Source organism: Amphimedon queenslandica, unplaced genomic scaffold (genome assembly GCF_000090795.2).
Source record: "Amphimedon queenslandica unplaced genomic scaffold, v1.1 AMPQUscaffold_13509, whole genome shotgun sequence".
Lineage (NCBI taxonomy): Eukaryota > Metazoa > Porifera > Demospongiae > Haplosclerida > Niphatidae > Amphimedon > Amphimedon queenslandica.
The window spans coordinates 56,172-71,150 of NW_003546255.1; the positions used below are offsets into that span (position 1 = coordinate 56,172).

The 14,979-nt window shown below is 37.0% G+C and overlaps 1 protein-coding gene across 2 annotated transcripts; it reads left to right on the plus strand.

The window, feature by feature from the left end:
• Positions 1-214: 214 nt before the first annotated feature.
• LOC105316483 (centrosomal protein of 164 kDa-like) lies at positions 215-14,926 on the plus strand. 2 transcript variants are annotated; one of them, XM_020007139.1, is made up of 16 exons: positions 215-358; positions 1,470-1,581; positions 1,828-2,074; positions 2,316-2,480; positions 2,524-2,754; positions 6,120-6,257; positions 6,314-6,729; positions 6,858-7,137; positions 7,377-7,622; positions 7,775-8,011; positions 8,165-8,473; positions 9,189-10,031; positions 10,083-10,199; positions 10,904-11,657; positions 14,112-14,139; positions 14,682-14,926. In XM_020007139.1, exons 1-16 carry the CDS (start codon positions 253-255, stop codon positions 14,809-14,811), a joined length of 4,359 nt encoding a protein of 1,452 aa, XP_019862698.1. In that variant the 5' UTR covers positions 215-252; the 3' UTR covers positions 14,812-14,926. The 2 variants fall into 2 exon arrangements, with proteins under 2 accessions (XP_019862698.1, XP_019862691.1); XM_020007132.1 differs by lacking the exon at positions 215-358 and adding an exon at positions 372-857.
• Positions 14,927-14,979: the final 53 nt, after the last annotated feature.

The window sequence follows — 14,979 nt, forward strand, 5'->3', positions numbered from 1 at the left end:
AACCTAGCAACTGTAGCTTGGCAACCACGAGCGCGCAAAAATGCAGTACTAATTGATTCAATTATGGAAAATCTTAGGAAAATTTATGATCATAGATTATTATAGAATATGTGAAGGCAGTAACCTATAATCTATAAATAATATCTAAAGTTGTTCTCATAAAAATAATTGGTTTAATCATGGGCTCATGCTCGCGCTATATAACCTATAAATGTAGGAGTGGCTTGACCATAATAAACATTAGCAAACAAAATGGCGGCTGGTCAATACGCGAGAGGCTCTTTAGGCTATCATGTACAGCCTAACTACGAGATACTAGAAGAAATCTATGATGACTCTTACGAGCCAACACAAGAGGGTAAGGATTGAAATGAAAAGAGAGAGGGAGAGGAAAAAAAGAAGGAGGGAAAGAGAGTGGGGGCTGTTGCCACGAGCAACAAATAAACAAAAATGGCGTCCCGTAACCAAGACAAGGCTAAGAGAAAGCTAAAAGGAGATGCAGTGCATGAATCAAAGAAAAAAGGATAAGAACAGAGCCTCCAATCAACCCTCCCTTTTCATGAATGTCGATGATGGAGGAATAGGTCATATTAGATCCACTAAGCCCAACTCTCCTTTACCTTCGGTACATTCGAAGTCTGTCAAAGCACATTTCAATGGATACTCTCTCTTACCATCATATCACAATATTCAACTGATTGATGTGCCTAGTGTACTGAGTGGCTCTTCATCAGGCGATACTGAGGATGGTAATAATGCTATGGGCAGGGAGACTAATAAGCATGTCTCTGATAAGTGGTTAGGAGGGGCACCTGGTGACAGTGGAACGACAGGAGAACTGGTCCTTGAAGATGAAGGTTTTGATAGCAGAGGAAGAGAGTGGGAGGGAGGGAAGGGAAGTAGATATAATAGACATAATGATGTACATGTATTAAGCAAATTGGAGTTTTTGCAAATTTTTAAAGTTGCTCAAAAATTAGGCCAAAGTCCCTGTACTATAGTACATGGTCTCGGGCCAAATTTCGTGAAAAATGACTAGGAGAGAATCCTCCATTTTTATAATTTTTTCTGATGCATATACATGTTCTTATGTTGTGTAGCAAGTTTGAGCTGATTCCGATCAAAATTGGAGTTTTTACGAATTTTTAAAGTTGCTTAAAAATTGGGCGAAAGTCCCTGTACTATAGTACATGGTCTCGAGCCAAATTTTGCCAAAAATGACTAGGAGAGAATTCTCCATCTTAATAATTTTTTCTGATGCGTATACATATTCTTATGTTGTGTAGCAAGTTTGAGGTGATTCCGATCAAAATTGGAGTCTTTACGAATTTTTAAAGTTACAAAAAATGCTTGTCAGCTCATAAGCATGAAGCATGCTTTTTAGCTCACAATGTGTAGCATGCTAAGTGCTTTATGGGGAAACCCTGCTATTAATTTTACTTAATTTATTTATATACGTACATGTATAGATGTTTTAGAGCAGTGCTATCAGATGGGCATTGATCCAGTACATGAGAAGGACCTGGTGTATATTGCTATGGAAGCTCTGAAGGCACCATTACCTGAATCATGGAGACCAATGTATGTATAAAGGAAGGAAAGAATTGAAGAGTGGGGATACTTGTACATCGACATATTAATGCACACATGTACATGTACATGTACATGTACATGTATGACGTTAAATTGTACATGTAATTGTACATGTACATTATTTATGAGACTTTTTATGCATGCATAAAATAAAGAGGGAGGAGGAGGAGGAGAGAGAAAGGGAAGAGATGGCATAAAAATCTTCAAAATTTATGACTCTCTTTTCTTCGTTAGCTCTGATGGCAAAGGTGGTTATTTTTATCATAATTTTGCTACCGGGCAGAGCACGTGGGAGCATCCCTGCGATCAGTTTTACCTTAAGATGTTGGACAAGGAGAGAGAGAAGCAAGCCAGCTTGGCTGCAGCAAACCAGAGGCCATCAACATCTCACGGTCGGCAGGCGTCAGGGACAGCAGTAGCAAAGGCACCGAGTCTAAGCTTGAAAAATGCTCCAGCACTAGCCCCAGTAAAAGCACCAGAGGTACAACTGTACATGTACACGTACTGTACATGCATGTGTGTTTGTTCGTTAATATTCTGCAGAATACAGTAATGCATATAAATGTTAATGCTCCTATACTACATGTAGGTTTTAAAGTAACTATCACATGTACATTGTACTATAGATGTTAGAGACTACGTATACATAGTCTCTAATATTTATGATTGTACATGTAGTCATGTGCATATTTACATGTACTTGTACTTTCTGTTTTTCATAGCTGCCCGGTTCTCTCTCAGTCGGTTCTTCGTTAAAGAAGCCTGCTCTTGCTCCCATCGGTGCTACTCCAAAAGTTGGAGGAGGAAGGGGAGGTGGACTGTTAGGGGATCTACCCTCTCTCTCGTTGCCTCTTGGACCATTGAACCCTCTGCCTACCTTAGAACCAGTACATGAGAGTTTTTTATTAATTATTTTAATATTATTTTTAGCTTAAACCTTCACTGCCACCTCCTTTGGCTCCAACTACAGCTGTGGGTGTGGCTTCAGGTGATAAGGCTCCTCCCACTAAAGAAGACACTAAGAAAAAAGATGGAGGGGCTGGGAGGCCGGGGTCAAATTTGAAGCATTTCCCTTTGAGGGGTTCTGATCTGAACGTTGATCATATTTCAACTGAGTTTAAAGATGAGGAAGAGGAGGAGGAGGAGGATAGTTTAGATAAAGTAAGGGATTTTGAAGTAAAGAAACATTGGGGGAGTGAGCAAAGCAATGACATAGAAAGAAGCAAATTAGTTTGTCAGTAGATGAATGTACATGTAACTCATATTTACAATGTGCATTAAGTTGCATATGTGTACATACATGTATATACATGTATGTGATCTCACACCAAAATATTTTTTCCTGTGTTTACCAACTCTGGCAAAGATGAATGCTGATTTCCTTCTTAGCGCTACAGTTGTATGCAATTATAAAGTATATAGTAGGAGGATACATACTGTACACATAGTCACATGTGTAAATGTTACATTTGGCAGCCAAAGATCAATAGATTATACAGGAGGTATGGATATATTCAAATAAAAATGAACTGAACAAAGTGCAGAAGTTTAATAAAAAATGCAAAAAATAATTGTACTATTAAGTATAGTACAAGACAGTTATCAGAGTTAATTTACATGTATCTTTCAAGGATTTTCCCCTGTTGTAGTTTTTTTGCTGGGCTTTTTCACTTTTTCAAAACATAGCCACGGTGTGAACATTGTTAGACTGATAGCATCACATATAGCAACGGAACTAAACAGAGACTTTGTATCAAAAGGCCCATCTGTTTCATCACCATTAAAAAATACAACAGCATAAGATAATATTATATTTCGAGGAACAACAATAAAAGCAATTTGAATGAGGACTGCACTAGTTATGCAGCAAAGTTGGCGACAAGTTATCTTCTTTCTGATACTGTTTCCTTGGGTCATTTTTAAGAGAACGCATGTTAAGAAAGAAACAGCTAAAGCTGAAAGGCCAAAGGTGACACTTGCTGCCTCGAAGCCATCAATAAATGCAATCTCAATGCAAGTTCCATTTTCTGCAACCTCTATCTGAACTGCATCATCACCATAGCAATTTTTATAAATATAATCAGGATCGTTGTTTCTCAAATGGTCCAACTCATCATTTTTGCTATTTATTCCTGCCCAGAATGTGCAAATGCAGTGGACAGAGAGGACAAGAAACATGAAGAAGAGGAAATAAGTGTAGCAAATTGGAGCTTTGTATCCATATACTATGAATCTATCACCATCTTTATTCAGGAAAAAGAATATTTTTTGGACAATATTTGTCATCTTTTTTTGGATTCGATGACACTTTTTATCCATACATCCACAACAGCAGAACATTGGAGCAAAAATGATGAATAGAATCAGTGTGATAGCTGGAATTCCAAGTAATATTGTAAGAGTAACCAAAAAAGTGATGTAATTAATTATATTAGACTTATCTTCATCGATAAAGAAGGCCATTCTCTGCCCAGTGTCAAGAACAATAAGCTGTTGCTTCACTAAGAGTAGACTGTAGACAAAAAATTGAAAAGGAAGTGTTTTTTATTCTGCTTATCGACGCGATTGTAGTCTAATCATTAGTATGGCTTGTGTCCAACATTCTGTTTTTTTAATTTTAGTTCTGGTAGAATTTTAACAAAGCACAATGTACATGTATAAACAAAGTTATTGTAATGCTGAATGCAATTCAAGACAGTTATATTATTTAAGGAATTTCCTCTGGTGTGGTTTCTTTGCTGGGCTTTTTCACTTTTTCAAAACACAGCCACGGTGTGAACATTGTTAGACTAATAGCATCACATATAGCAATGGCACTCAATACAGAGCTCTCATCAAAGAAACCATCTATAGTGTCATTACCTGAACCTACAAAAAATATGAAAGTATAATATAATATTATAACTCGAGGAACAACAATAAAAGCAATTTGAATGAGGACTGCACTAGTTATGCAGCAAAGTTGGCGACAAGTTATCTTCTTTCTGATACTGTTTCCTTGGGTCATTTTTAAGAGAATGTATGTTAAGAAAGAAACAGCTAAAGCTGAAAAGCCGAAGGTGACACTTGCTGCCTCTAAGCCATCAATGAGTGCAATCTCAATGCATGTTCCATTTACTGGAGTGTCTATTTGAACTGTACTGCCTTTATGGAATGGATAGCAATTTCTGTAAATATAATTAGGATCACTGTCTCTCAGCTGCTCCAACTCATCATTTTTGCTATTTATTCCTGTCCAAAATGTGCAAATGCAGTGAACAGAGAGGACAAGAAACATGAAGAAGAGGAAATACGTGTAGCAAATTGGAGCTTTGTATCCATATACTATGAATCTATCACCATCTTTATTCAGGAAAAAGAATATTTTTTGGACAATATTTGTCATCTTCTTCTGAATTTGATTGCACTTTTCACCCAAACATCCACAACAGCAGAAAAATGGAGCGAAAATAACGAATAGAATCAGTGTGATAGCTGGGATTCCAAATAATAAGATAAGAGTAGCCAAATAAGTGATGGCATTAATTGTACCAGACTCATTTTTGTTGATAAAGAAGGCCATTCTCTGTCCAGTGTCTGGAACAATAAGCTGTTGCTTCACCAAGAGTAGACGGTAGACAAGAAATTTAAAATGAAATGTTTTTCTGCATACGGTACATGTACAGTGTATACATGTACATGTAAATAAACAATAATTACTTGTGTATCCTTATTCTGCTTATCTATACAATTGTAGTCTAATCATTAGTATGGCTCGTGTCCAACAGTCTGTTTTTACCTCTAGTTCTGATGGAGTGGCTGTCATAATTATACATGTGTAGTTCTACAGTTTAAAGTACCATAAATCTATGGTTCCTGTGTCTGATGGCACAATGAGTGTGTGTGTGTGTGTGGACCTTTTAAGAAATGACCTTCAAAGCTTCAAGCCATGTTGTGCTACTAATTGTGACCTAATATGAGAAAACCAGGCTATATGCAGGCGGGATTATCAATTAGAGTTATGACTTCCCAAAGTTGTGACAGTGGTTGGTACTTTATCAAAACTGAGATTATATCACAAATATTTTGTATAAAGAATTTCCTTTCATTTGATACCAAGGTTGCCCATAAATAAGTTTAAAAAGGCAATGTACAGACCTTTCTTTTCGTTGTGCACCATGTAAATGATGCAAGATATGTGGATAAAAATGGCTGTAACTCAATTACACCTGTTTAGACTTCTTTTGCATAAATAATTATAACTCAGCACTAGATGTGTCAAATGAGATGGGGAAAAGACCAAAAGGAAGCACAAACTAAGCTTAATTAAAAAGAGCATAAATCTCAATTTTCCAATTTGGAGCATTTAGCCTGGTTTTCTCATATTTGGTCACAATTTATTATATTTGTACATTTATCTGCTTTACCTCACCCCTCAGTGATTTGCATGTACATGTACATTGTACTTGTGAAAAAATAAAATTTAGTAGAATCTAGCAATGCAGTAGCAATTACATTTTTCTTTTATACTATTGCATATAATGTAGTCTGATGATGATGATGACAATGATGATAATTTTGCCAAGCGTTTTAATATAAAAGGACTAGGAGATGAATATGCAACCTCAACTGAGAGTCACGAAGCTAAACCTCCTGTTGAGAGCAGTAACGACGATGATAATACCGTGAGTCTTTATTTTTTAAATTACATGTACTTGTACACGTATTTTGCATGTTTTAGGAACCTTACAAAGTGGCGAATCTAAATGTAGATGTAGATTTGCTGCCTACACATCCACCATCTTCTGCTCTGCCTCCTGTAATATCGTCAGTTAATTCGTTACTTGCTCAGTCGTCTCAAGCTCCGCCTACTTTTATGCAGCCTCCTCTTGGTCTCCCTTCATCAGCAGATCAGCCTGTTCAATCTGTAGCCCCGCCTACTCAAGTCCCACCCATTTTATCTCAAGCTCCGCCTACTTTTATGCAGCCTCCTCTTGGTCTCCCTTCATCAGCAGAGCAACCTATTCAATCTGTAACCATGCCCAGTCAAGCCCCACCTATTTTATCTCAAGCCCCACCCACTCAAGCTCTACCCATATCTGATGCTATCAGGGAGAGAGCTGATTTAGAGAAAAATCATTATGATACTTTAGAAAAGTAAATAAAAATGTACATATACATGTGTACATGTACATGTACGTTGTACAATGTCATTTTAATTTTTAATTTAATGTTTTCATCTCCCTTTCATTGGTATAATGATGATAATGACACTGTTGTTTTAGATTAAAGGAAGAGCATGCACAAGAGCTAATGAAACTAAAAGAGAAGCTATCCTCTGAACTGGAGGAGAAGAGGAGCATCTTAGCAAAAGAGAATGAGTCCAAGTTAACAGAAGAGAGGGAAAAGAGAGAGACGGAGCTCAAGAAAAAGAAGAAGAATCTCGAAGAAGAGCATGACGTGGCACTTGATCTATTGAGGAGAGAGTTTAGAGAGAAAGAGGAGGAGGAGGAGGCAAGGCTGGAGGAGAGCAAAGAATCCATTTTAAGAAACATGAAGAGGAAGGTACTATAGTACATGTACATGTATATGTAGAAGCAGCAGGAGCAGACCACTTTTAATGTACACTAATTTTAGTGAGGGATCATTAAAAACAATTTATTATTAACTTAGCTGAAATTACCACACAGTAGAGCGATACCTCAAAGCACTAAATTACATGTAGTATTCACGTGTGCAAAATATTTAAAAATATTAATAATATTATTATATTTATTTCATTTTCTCCTTGTCTCTTTTTACAGATTGATTTGGAGCAACTTGAGCAAGAAAAGCAATTAAAATCAAAGAAAGACTTAGCAGTCCAAGAGCTGAAGACTGCAATAGAGAAAGAAATGAAAGAAGAGGAAGAGAAAATGAGAAAAGACATAATGTCTCAGCTAAAGGAGCAACTGGAGAAGGAGAGAGAAGAGAAAGGGAAAGAGATTGTAGAAGAGAATGAACGTCAACTGGAAGCTGTCAAAGAAGAACTCCAGGCCAGCCTTGATAAAGTAAGCTGACATAAAATGTACATGTACATGTACATGTAAAAGTAGTTCTTATACATGTACATGTACTAAATCCACATGTACTTTGTACATGTGAAAGTACATGTACTGAAATCCCACATTTACATTGTGTTTTGGTGTACTATACAATATAGATGAAGAAAGAGTTAGAAGCTGAGCATCAAAAGTCTCTAGACTCAGTGAGAGAAGACTTGACCAAACAGCACGAGGAGAACCTCCAAAGATTGCGCTCTGAGCTACTCAAAGACTTTAAGTCCAAACAGTTGGAACTAGAAGAACAGAAAACCTTACAGTCAGCCATTGAAGAGGAAGCAAGCAGCAGATTAGAAGAGAGGAAGAAGCAACTTAAAGAAGAACATGAGGCTGCACTAGTTAGTATATGTACATATTTAGTACTATATTATTTATTATTATTATTATTATTATTATTATTATTATTATTATTATCATTGTTAATTAAGAGTTACAAATGTACATGTACATGTAGTTTCTTTTTTATTTTGTGTTTTATTTCATCATAATAGGAAACTTTGCTTGCTTCACAGGAGCAAGAACTAAAAGATTTGAAACAGGAACACGAAAGAAAGTTAAATGATGAGAAAGAGGCACACTTGGAAGCAATGAAGAAGGACAAAGAAGATCAGAACAATCTTCTCCTTAAGCTAAAGGAAGAGAATGAAGGAGAGTTGGAGAGGGAAAAGGAGGCACATGAAGTTAAGCTTAGCCTAGAAAGAGAAAGATTTGAGAGAGAGTTTGAGGCCATTAAGGAAGATAGATTGAAAGAGATCAAAGTAAAGGGAGAAGAACCAGCTAGCAGTAATGGGGAAAATAAGGTTTGAATTGGTTTTTTGTCCTTTTGTGTACACATGTACATTTACATGTACATGTGACGATTCCGACTTCAATTTTCTGTACAAATACCCTATACTATAGCCCATGGTTTTTCTCAAAAAATGGCTCCGAAATCACACCCAATTTTTATTACATTTTCTGATACATATTGATGTCCTTATGCTGTGTAGAAAGTTTGAGCCGATTCCAACTTCAATTTTTCAAGTTACGGCCATTTAAAAAAATTGGCCATTTTCTGAAAAATACCCTGTACTATAGCCCATGGTTTTTTCCAAAAAATGGCTCCGAAATCACACCCAGTTTTTATTACATTTTCTGATGCATATTGATGTCCTTATGCTATGTAGAAAGTTTTAGCTGATTCCTACTTCAATTTTTTGGGTTATGGCCATTTAAAAAGTACATGTACTTATACATATATGTATCCTGTACTGTAGCCCATGCTTTTTTCAAAAATCAGCTTTGAGATCATCCCTAATTGTATTACATGTATAATGTACATGTACATGTACATTTTCTAGTACATGTAAATGTATAATGTACATGTTTATGTGTACATGCTGTGTAGTAAGTTTGAGCATTTAAAATTTTCAAGTTACATGTACATGTACATGTACAGTAAGTCAGTAACAGCATACTGATCCTGATTTACATGTACTTTACTACTCTATTTCTCTTCCTTCATCATACATGTAGTTATTGTTTGGAGGTGAGAGATACAGTGCTACTAACAATCAACTGATATTTGACAACATGACAACAACTCGTGATCACAGTCTCCTCAGACAATCACTGACATCACCTTTACCCGACCCTCCACCCATTACAATACCTCACCAACACGAAATACATGTACATGTACCTTCACAGCCATCACTTATCCCACACTCTGCTTCACAAACGGCACCTCCCCTTGCTTCACCTCCCTCTTTAGCACTCCAATCAGTTACTGATAATACTTCCACTGCTACATGTACTGCAACCAGTGCTGATATTTTTAATGACGTCAAGAGCCTTCGGGCAGCCCAGCAATCTCTCCTAGCAGACGTCATGAAGTTAAGAGAAGAGAAGGAAAGGCTTTTGACCGATAAATCAAGCAGAGACAAGCATGTGCATGTACAAGACAAAAGGGAGAAAAAGGTTAGAGTATCAATTCGTGATATTTCTACAGCTACTAGTGAGAACCTAGCAAGACTTGATACTGAAGGCACAAGTGGTTCACCTACTACAGCACACATATTAAGATCAGAAGGAGGACGCTTGTTTAAAAGAAAAGAATATGCTCCTAATAGTAGCGATGAATCCACACTCTTTGATGATGAGGACCAAATACATGCACAGCAATCACACAAAACTGATGGCCCATTGGATTATACAGCTAACCATCCGACCATCACTCATTATGCTTCACAGTCGGGAGTATCCCCTCCTGTTGAAGTTAATGAGAAGACTCAAAGGACTCAAATGACTCCAAGAGAGGGCAAAGTCAAGCGAGAGAAAGATGCACTCTTTGATAAAATAAAGCTGAAACTTGATAAAGTTTGTTTCTTTTATGATTGTCATTTTATCTTCTTTTTTTCTTGTTCTTAGGAAGCTGCAGCTATCAGAGAAATGGAAAAGAAGCTGCAACAGGATGGGAGGAGAATGAGAGTGTTTAGTGACAAATTATTAAAAGAAACACAAAATATTCAAGAAGAGGATCAAGAGGTACATGTACATGAATGTTTATTGTATTATACACATGCCAGGGTTTTCCCGCAAAGCGTACTAAATGAGCTAAACAGCATGAGCTTCATGAGCTGACAAGCACTACAATACAGTACATGTACATAGCATTTGGAGCAACTTTAAATATTTATAAAAAATCCAAACCTTATCAGAATTAGTTCAAACTTTCTACACAACATACATGTAAGTACATGTATTTGTATCAAGAAAAATTATAAAAATGCAGAATTCTTTACTTTTTAATCTTGGCGAAATTGGGCCAAAATATATCTCTGTGCTGTAGTACAGGAACTTTGGCCCAATTTTTGAGCAACATTGCGATATATGTACAGTACATGTATACATGTACATGTACATGTACACTACATGTACATGTACATGCATGGTGTATGTACATGCCCTTAGGCTAGATTAGGTAGAGAGTTTGAAATTATTATTAATGGCTAAGTATTATTAAATACTTTGCTGTTCTAATATTTCTGTCTGCATATTTTGTACTTCGATAAGATGATTGAATTAATTATAATTCTTATTTAGTTCAAATTTATTATTATTCTTGGAATCCTATCTGCCTCTTTCTCACTTTTCTGTCTTCTTTCCCTCTATAACTACAACTCAACTTTGCTTCCTTCTTTTCCTCCCTCCCTCCCTCCCTCCCTCTCTCTCTCTCTCTCCTATTATAGTCCGAAGACATTACCCAAAATAATGGCAGTAGTGGGAGTGATCTAGAAGACTATAATTCAATATACAGTGCTGATTCACAGCCACATCCAGTTACTCCCAGCCCATCATACACTAGTGCTCATATTGCTACTCTTAGAGACCAGCTTGTCAAGGAGGGCTTGCTGCAAGAGTCAAAGTCTCGTTCCCGTTCTCGCAAGACTCATTCCCGTTCCCACAAGTCCCATTCTCACTCTCGCAAACTTAGTTTTCACGCTAAAAAGTATAGTCAGAAGCCTCATGCCCGTTCCAATCGGACTCGTTCCCACACTCACGGAACTCATTCTCAAACTTCCAGACCCGAAAACTCATTCCTACGCATAGAAGACTTACAAGATTCTAGTGGAGTCAGCAGTTCTTCGGAATTCTCCGCTTCCGATGTTGCCCCTCATGGTGCTACGTCGGTCGACTGGTCAAAAGGCAATAGGTCTAATGGTCCGTCTGTCTCTAGTGCATTGGAAAAGATTAATGATCAGTTGGAGGAGGTTTTGGGTTGTTTAAATGAAAGAGAGACTCCTTTACCTACTTCTTCTCATCATAGAAGAGACCCTATGCTGTATCCCTTCTCTCCTCCTCCCCCTCCTCCTCTCCCTCTCCTTCCTTCTCCCTTTCCTCCCCCTCCCTCTCTCTCTCCTACTTCTCTCCCTCCTGCTTCAAGCTCTTCATTCCCTAGTGCTCTTGATGCATCGCTCCAGGAGAAATGGAGAAACAAACTAGGTAATGCTGTTCATGTAAATGTACATATACATGAAAAAGTATATGTACATGTACATGTACATGTACATGTACATGTACATGCATGCATGTGCATGTATATACATGTACAGCATAATAGGGCAGTATCGTATTACAAAGGCTCAGCTGTGCATGTGCGGTATGTGTTGTACATTTTTATGGCTGCTTATTAATAGCTGTATGTGTAATACTAGGATGATATTGGTACTGTATCATTATAAAGCCTTTTAAATGCTTCAAAACTTGTTTACTGCTTTTCTTAAGGACAGAACTCTTATTAATTAAATCAAGACTCCTGGCTCGATCTACGTGTACATGTACATACATGTATAAATGTGCATGTACATGTACATTATATGACCAATAAGTATGTTAGTAGTATCAACTGTCAATGATACTTAAAGTAGAAGTATTGTACATGTACATGTATGGTCATCTGTATTAATGTAGAGCTGACTTCTTTGTTGTCTTTGTCCTTGTCTATAAAAAGGAAATGGCGCACTCCCTTGAACGCACGTTCATATAATTAAGTGAAACTGATATCCTTTTAGCCTTTCTACTTCATTACTTCAACTAGTACTAGTTCTAATTCTCACTCTGTGTGTCTCTCTTACTCTAAATGCTCATAATAGCTTGTTGACAGACATGCCTTGTTTGTTTCTTCTTCCTTTTGATTGCTGTTGTGTACAAGTCTTCTCTCACTCTTTGATCCAGTTGTTAGGGGTAGATTTATTTCTTGTTTTAAGCTGATAGGGTATACATTATACTCATAGTGTGAGAGAGAAAAGGGGGAGCCTATTGTACACAGCTTAGCTATGCATGCACTTCTTGCTTGCATTGCGTTGTTGATTATTATTGCTCTTTTTAATCTGCGAACAAATTAGTCAACTAGACTTTGTAGTTTGTACATGCCTATGTTTGAGTTGTACTTTCCTCCCTTTCTCCCACTTTCCTTCTCTGTCTCTCTCACTCACTCACTCTGTCTGTCTGTCTGTCTGTCTCTCTTTCTCTCTGTCTCTCTCTATTCGCGATCTCTCCTGCATTCCTTATTAATAATTATTTCCTTTTCACTTCATTGGTTTCCACCCAAAATTCCAACGGAGCTACGTGCAGTTACATGCATGCAGTTCACTCGCTCTTTATCATTTAGCTCTAATTGTCTTATTAAACCTTTAATTGGAATGTGCGCTGAATTAGCGTGGGCGTGATAGGGGTAATCGAATAGAGTTTGCTGACTCCAGTTTAGACAAGTAATGGTTCAGTATTATTAGTAGAACAGAGTGTCAGTTATATTTATGATGATAGCCCATATTAGCAGAAGGTTATCATTATTATTATTAACAGCACAATCTGTTGATGTACATGTACATGTATAGTGGGAAGAGAGTATAATTTGTTCATGTACATATGCATAGTAGGAATAGGAAGAGAGTATACATGTATAATATGTCTGGTGTGCATCATGTACATGTACATGTGTGGTGTAGGTTCAAATTTGCACTATGGTATATCACAACTGAGTAGTGTACTTGCCTGTTGGTATACTGGTTCTATTGTTGTGCCTGACCTGTGATTGCCTCTCACTGAGCGTGAGCTCCATTAATGACATTTATTGAGTCAAGGCAACATTCATTAACCTCTAACGCTATTCATGAGCCAAGTGTCGAACCAAACTTGGTATTGTGTTATTCACGATGGCCAATTGTTACCATAGGAAAGGAGGAGTATCAGTGCCTACACAATACATCCCTGTAGCTACATGTACTTGTACATTGGCCACACACAAATGTCGTATTGAACACGTGTACATTTAATTGTAGCTACATGTACACATGTAGGCTCCTTTTTTCCTACGAATGTGCTTAAGTTAAGCACACCCTCATGTCTTGGTAAACTCCTCATGTCTTCTTTGTGTATGTGCAACTGCTCTTTTAATGCTAGCATACACAGCAACTGTAGTCTCTTAGCATTAGTAAATTAAGCAAAAAATAATAATGACTGTACAACAGATATCATGATATTTATGTACTCTATGCAGTATATTTTATGCATGTACATTTTATGCTATCATACCGCCAGACAATGGTTATACATGTAATGTACATGTATGCATGGAAAACACATGTTGACACACGCAATCAGTGAGGCTTTGAACACCTGCAGCTGTTACCACTTGTACTGTGTGAAGGTATTGAGTGGTGACTGGTGAGTGAAGTCTCATTAGGGCTAGGAGTGTCTTACTGACCAGAACTGGACACTTGTGCCATTAGACTTGCCATTAGTTTGTAGCCCCCCCCTCCCCCGAGTGTGTAGTATTAAAAGAAATGTAATGATCTTTTTATGTGCATGTACATGTATTATTATTATTATTATTATTATCATTATTATTACTATTATTGCCTTTTTATTTATTTTTATTTTTATCATACTCTGTAGATGCTGGAGCAGCAAAAGAAGGCACAAGGTATGTATGTATGTTACAATTATTTTACAAAATAAATATAAAATCTGTAGTCTTGTTATATTATTATTTTATTATGTATATAGTTGTGACGGATGATGATGCAGTGTCCATACCTTGTGGCTATTATTTTTTTCATTACCCTTGTTTGCAAACATAATAGCAATAGCGTAACGATAATTATGCAAACAGAAACGGATAGAAGTAGATGGGAGAGTGAGGGAGATGGAGAAACAAGAGGAGTGGGAGAGAGAGAGAGAGAGATACAAGAGCAGCGCTACGCAGTGTAGAAATCTGACTGGAATAACACTTGTCAATTAGTTGCTTTGATTTTTGTAATTAATGTACATGTACACACACATAATGGACACACACACACATTCAGTTATTTGTGTGATCAGGGACCCACAATAAACATACTCACCCAATCAGGACACACAACCACTTATATATATATACCCACTGTACTTTAAAATGATAATAGTACATGTACTTTTTTAAGCAGGAGCTATTTAAATTCCTTCTCTTATGCTTTTATTTTATAGCTCAGGCCCAAGATGGACTGATACGCTTCCTCTCTCTTCTTCAAAGCTCAGCAGAGAAGGACGCCACCTTATCCAAAAACATAAAGACTGGCTTGGAGAATTTCGAAAAAATCTACCACGGCAACCATAGATACACTTATAAATATGCACATTCTGCATTCAAAATAATTAGATAATTATTTTTAATGATAATTATTATTATTTTATTCCTTAAAAAGTTTTCATAGCCAAAGGCTAAAAATGAATTTTTACTTTACCACCGATGATCAGCATGGCGGCAAATGCGTGGGTGTTTTCT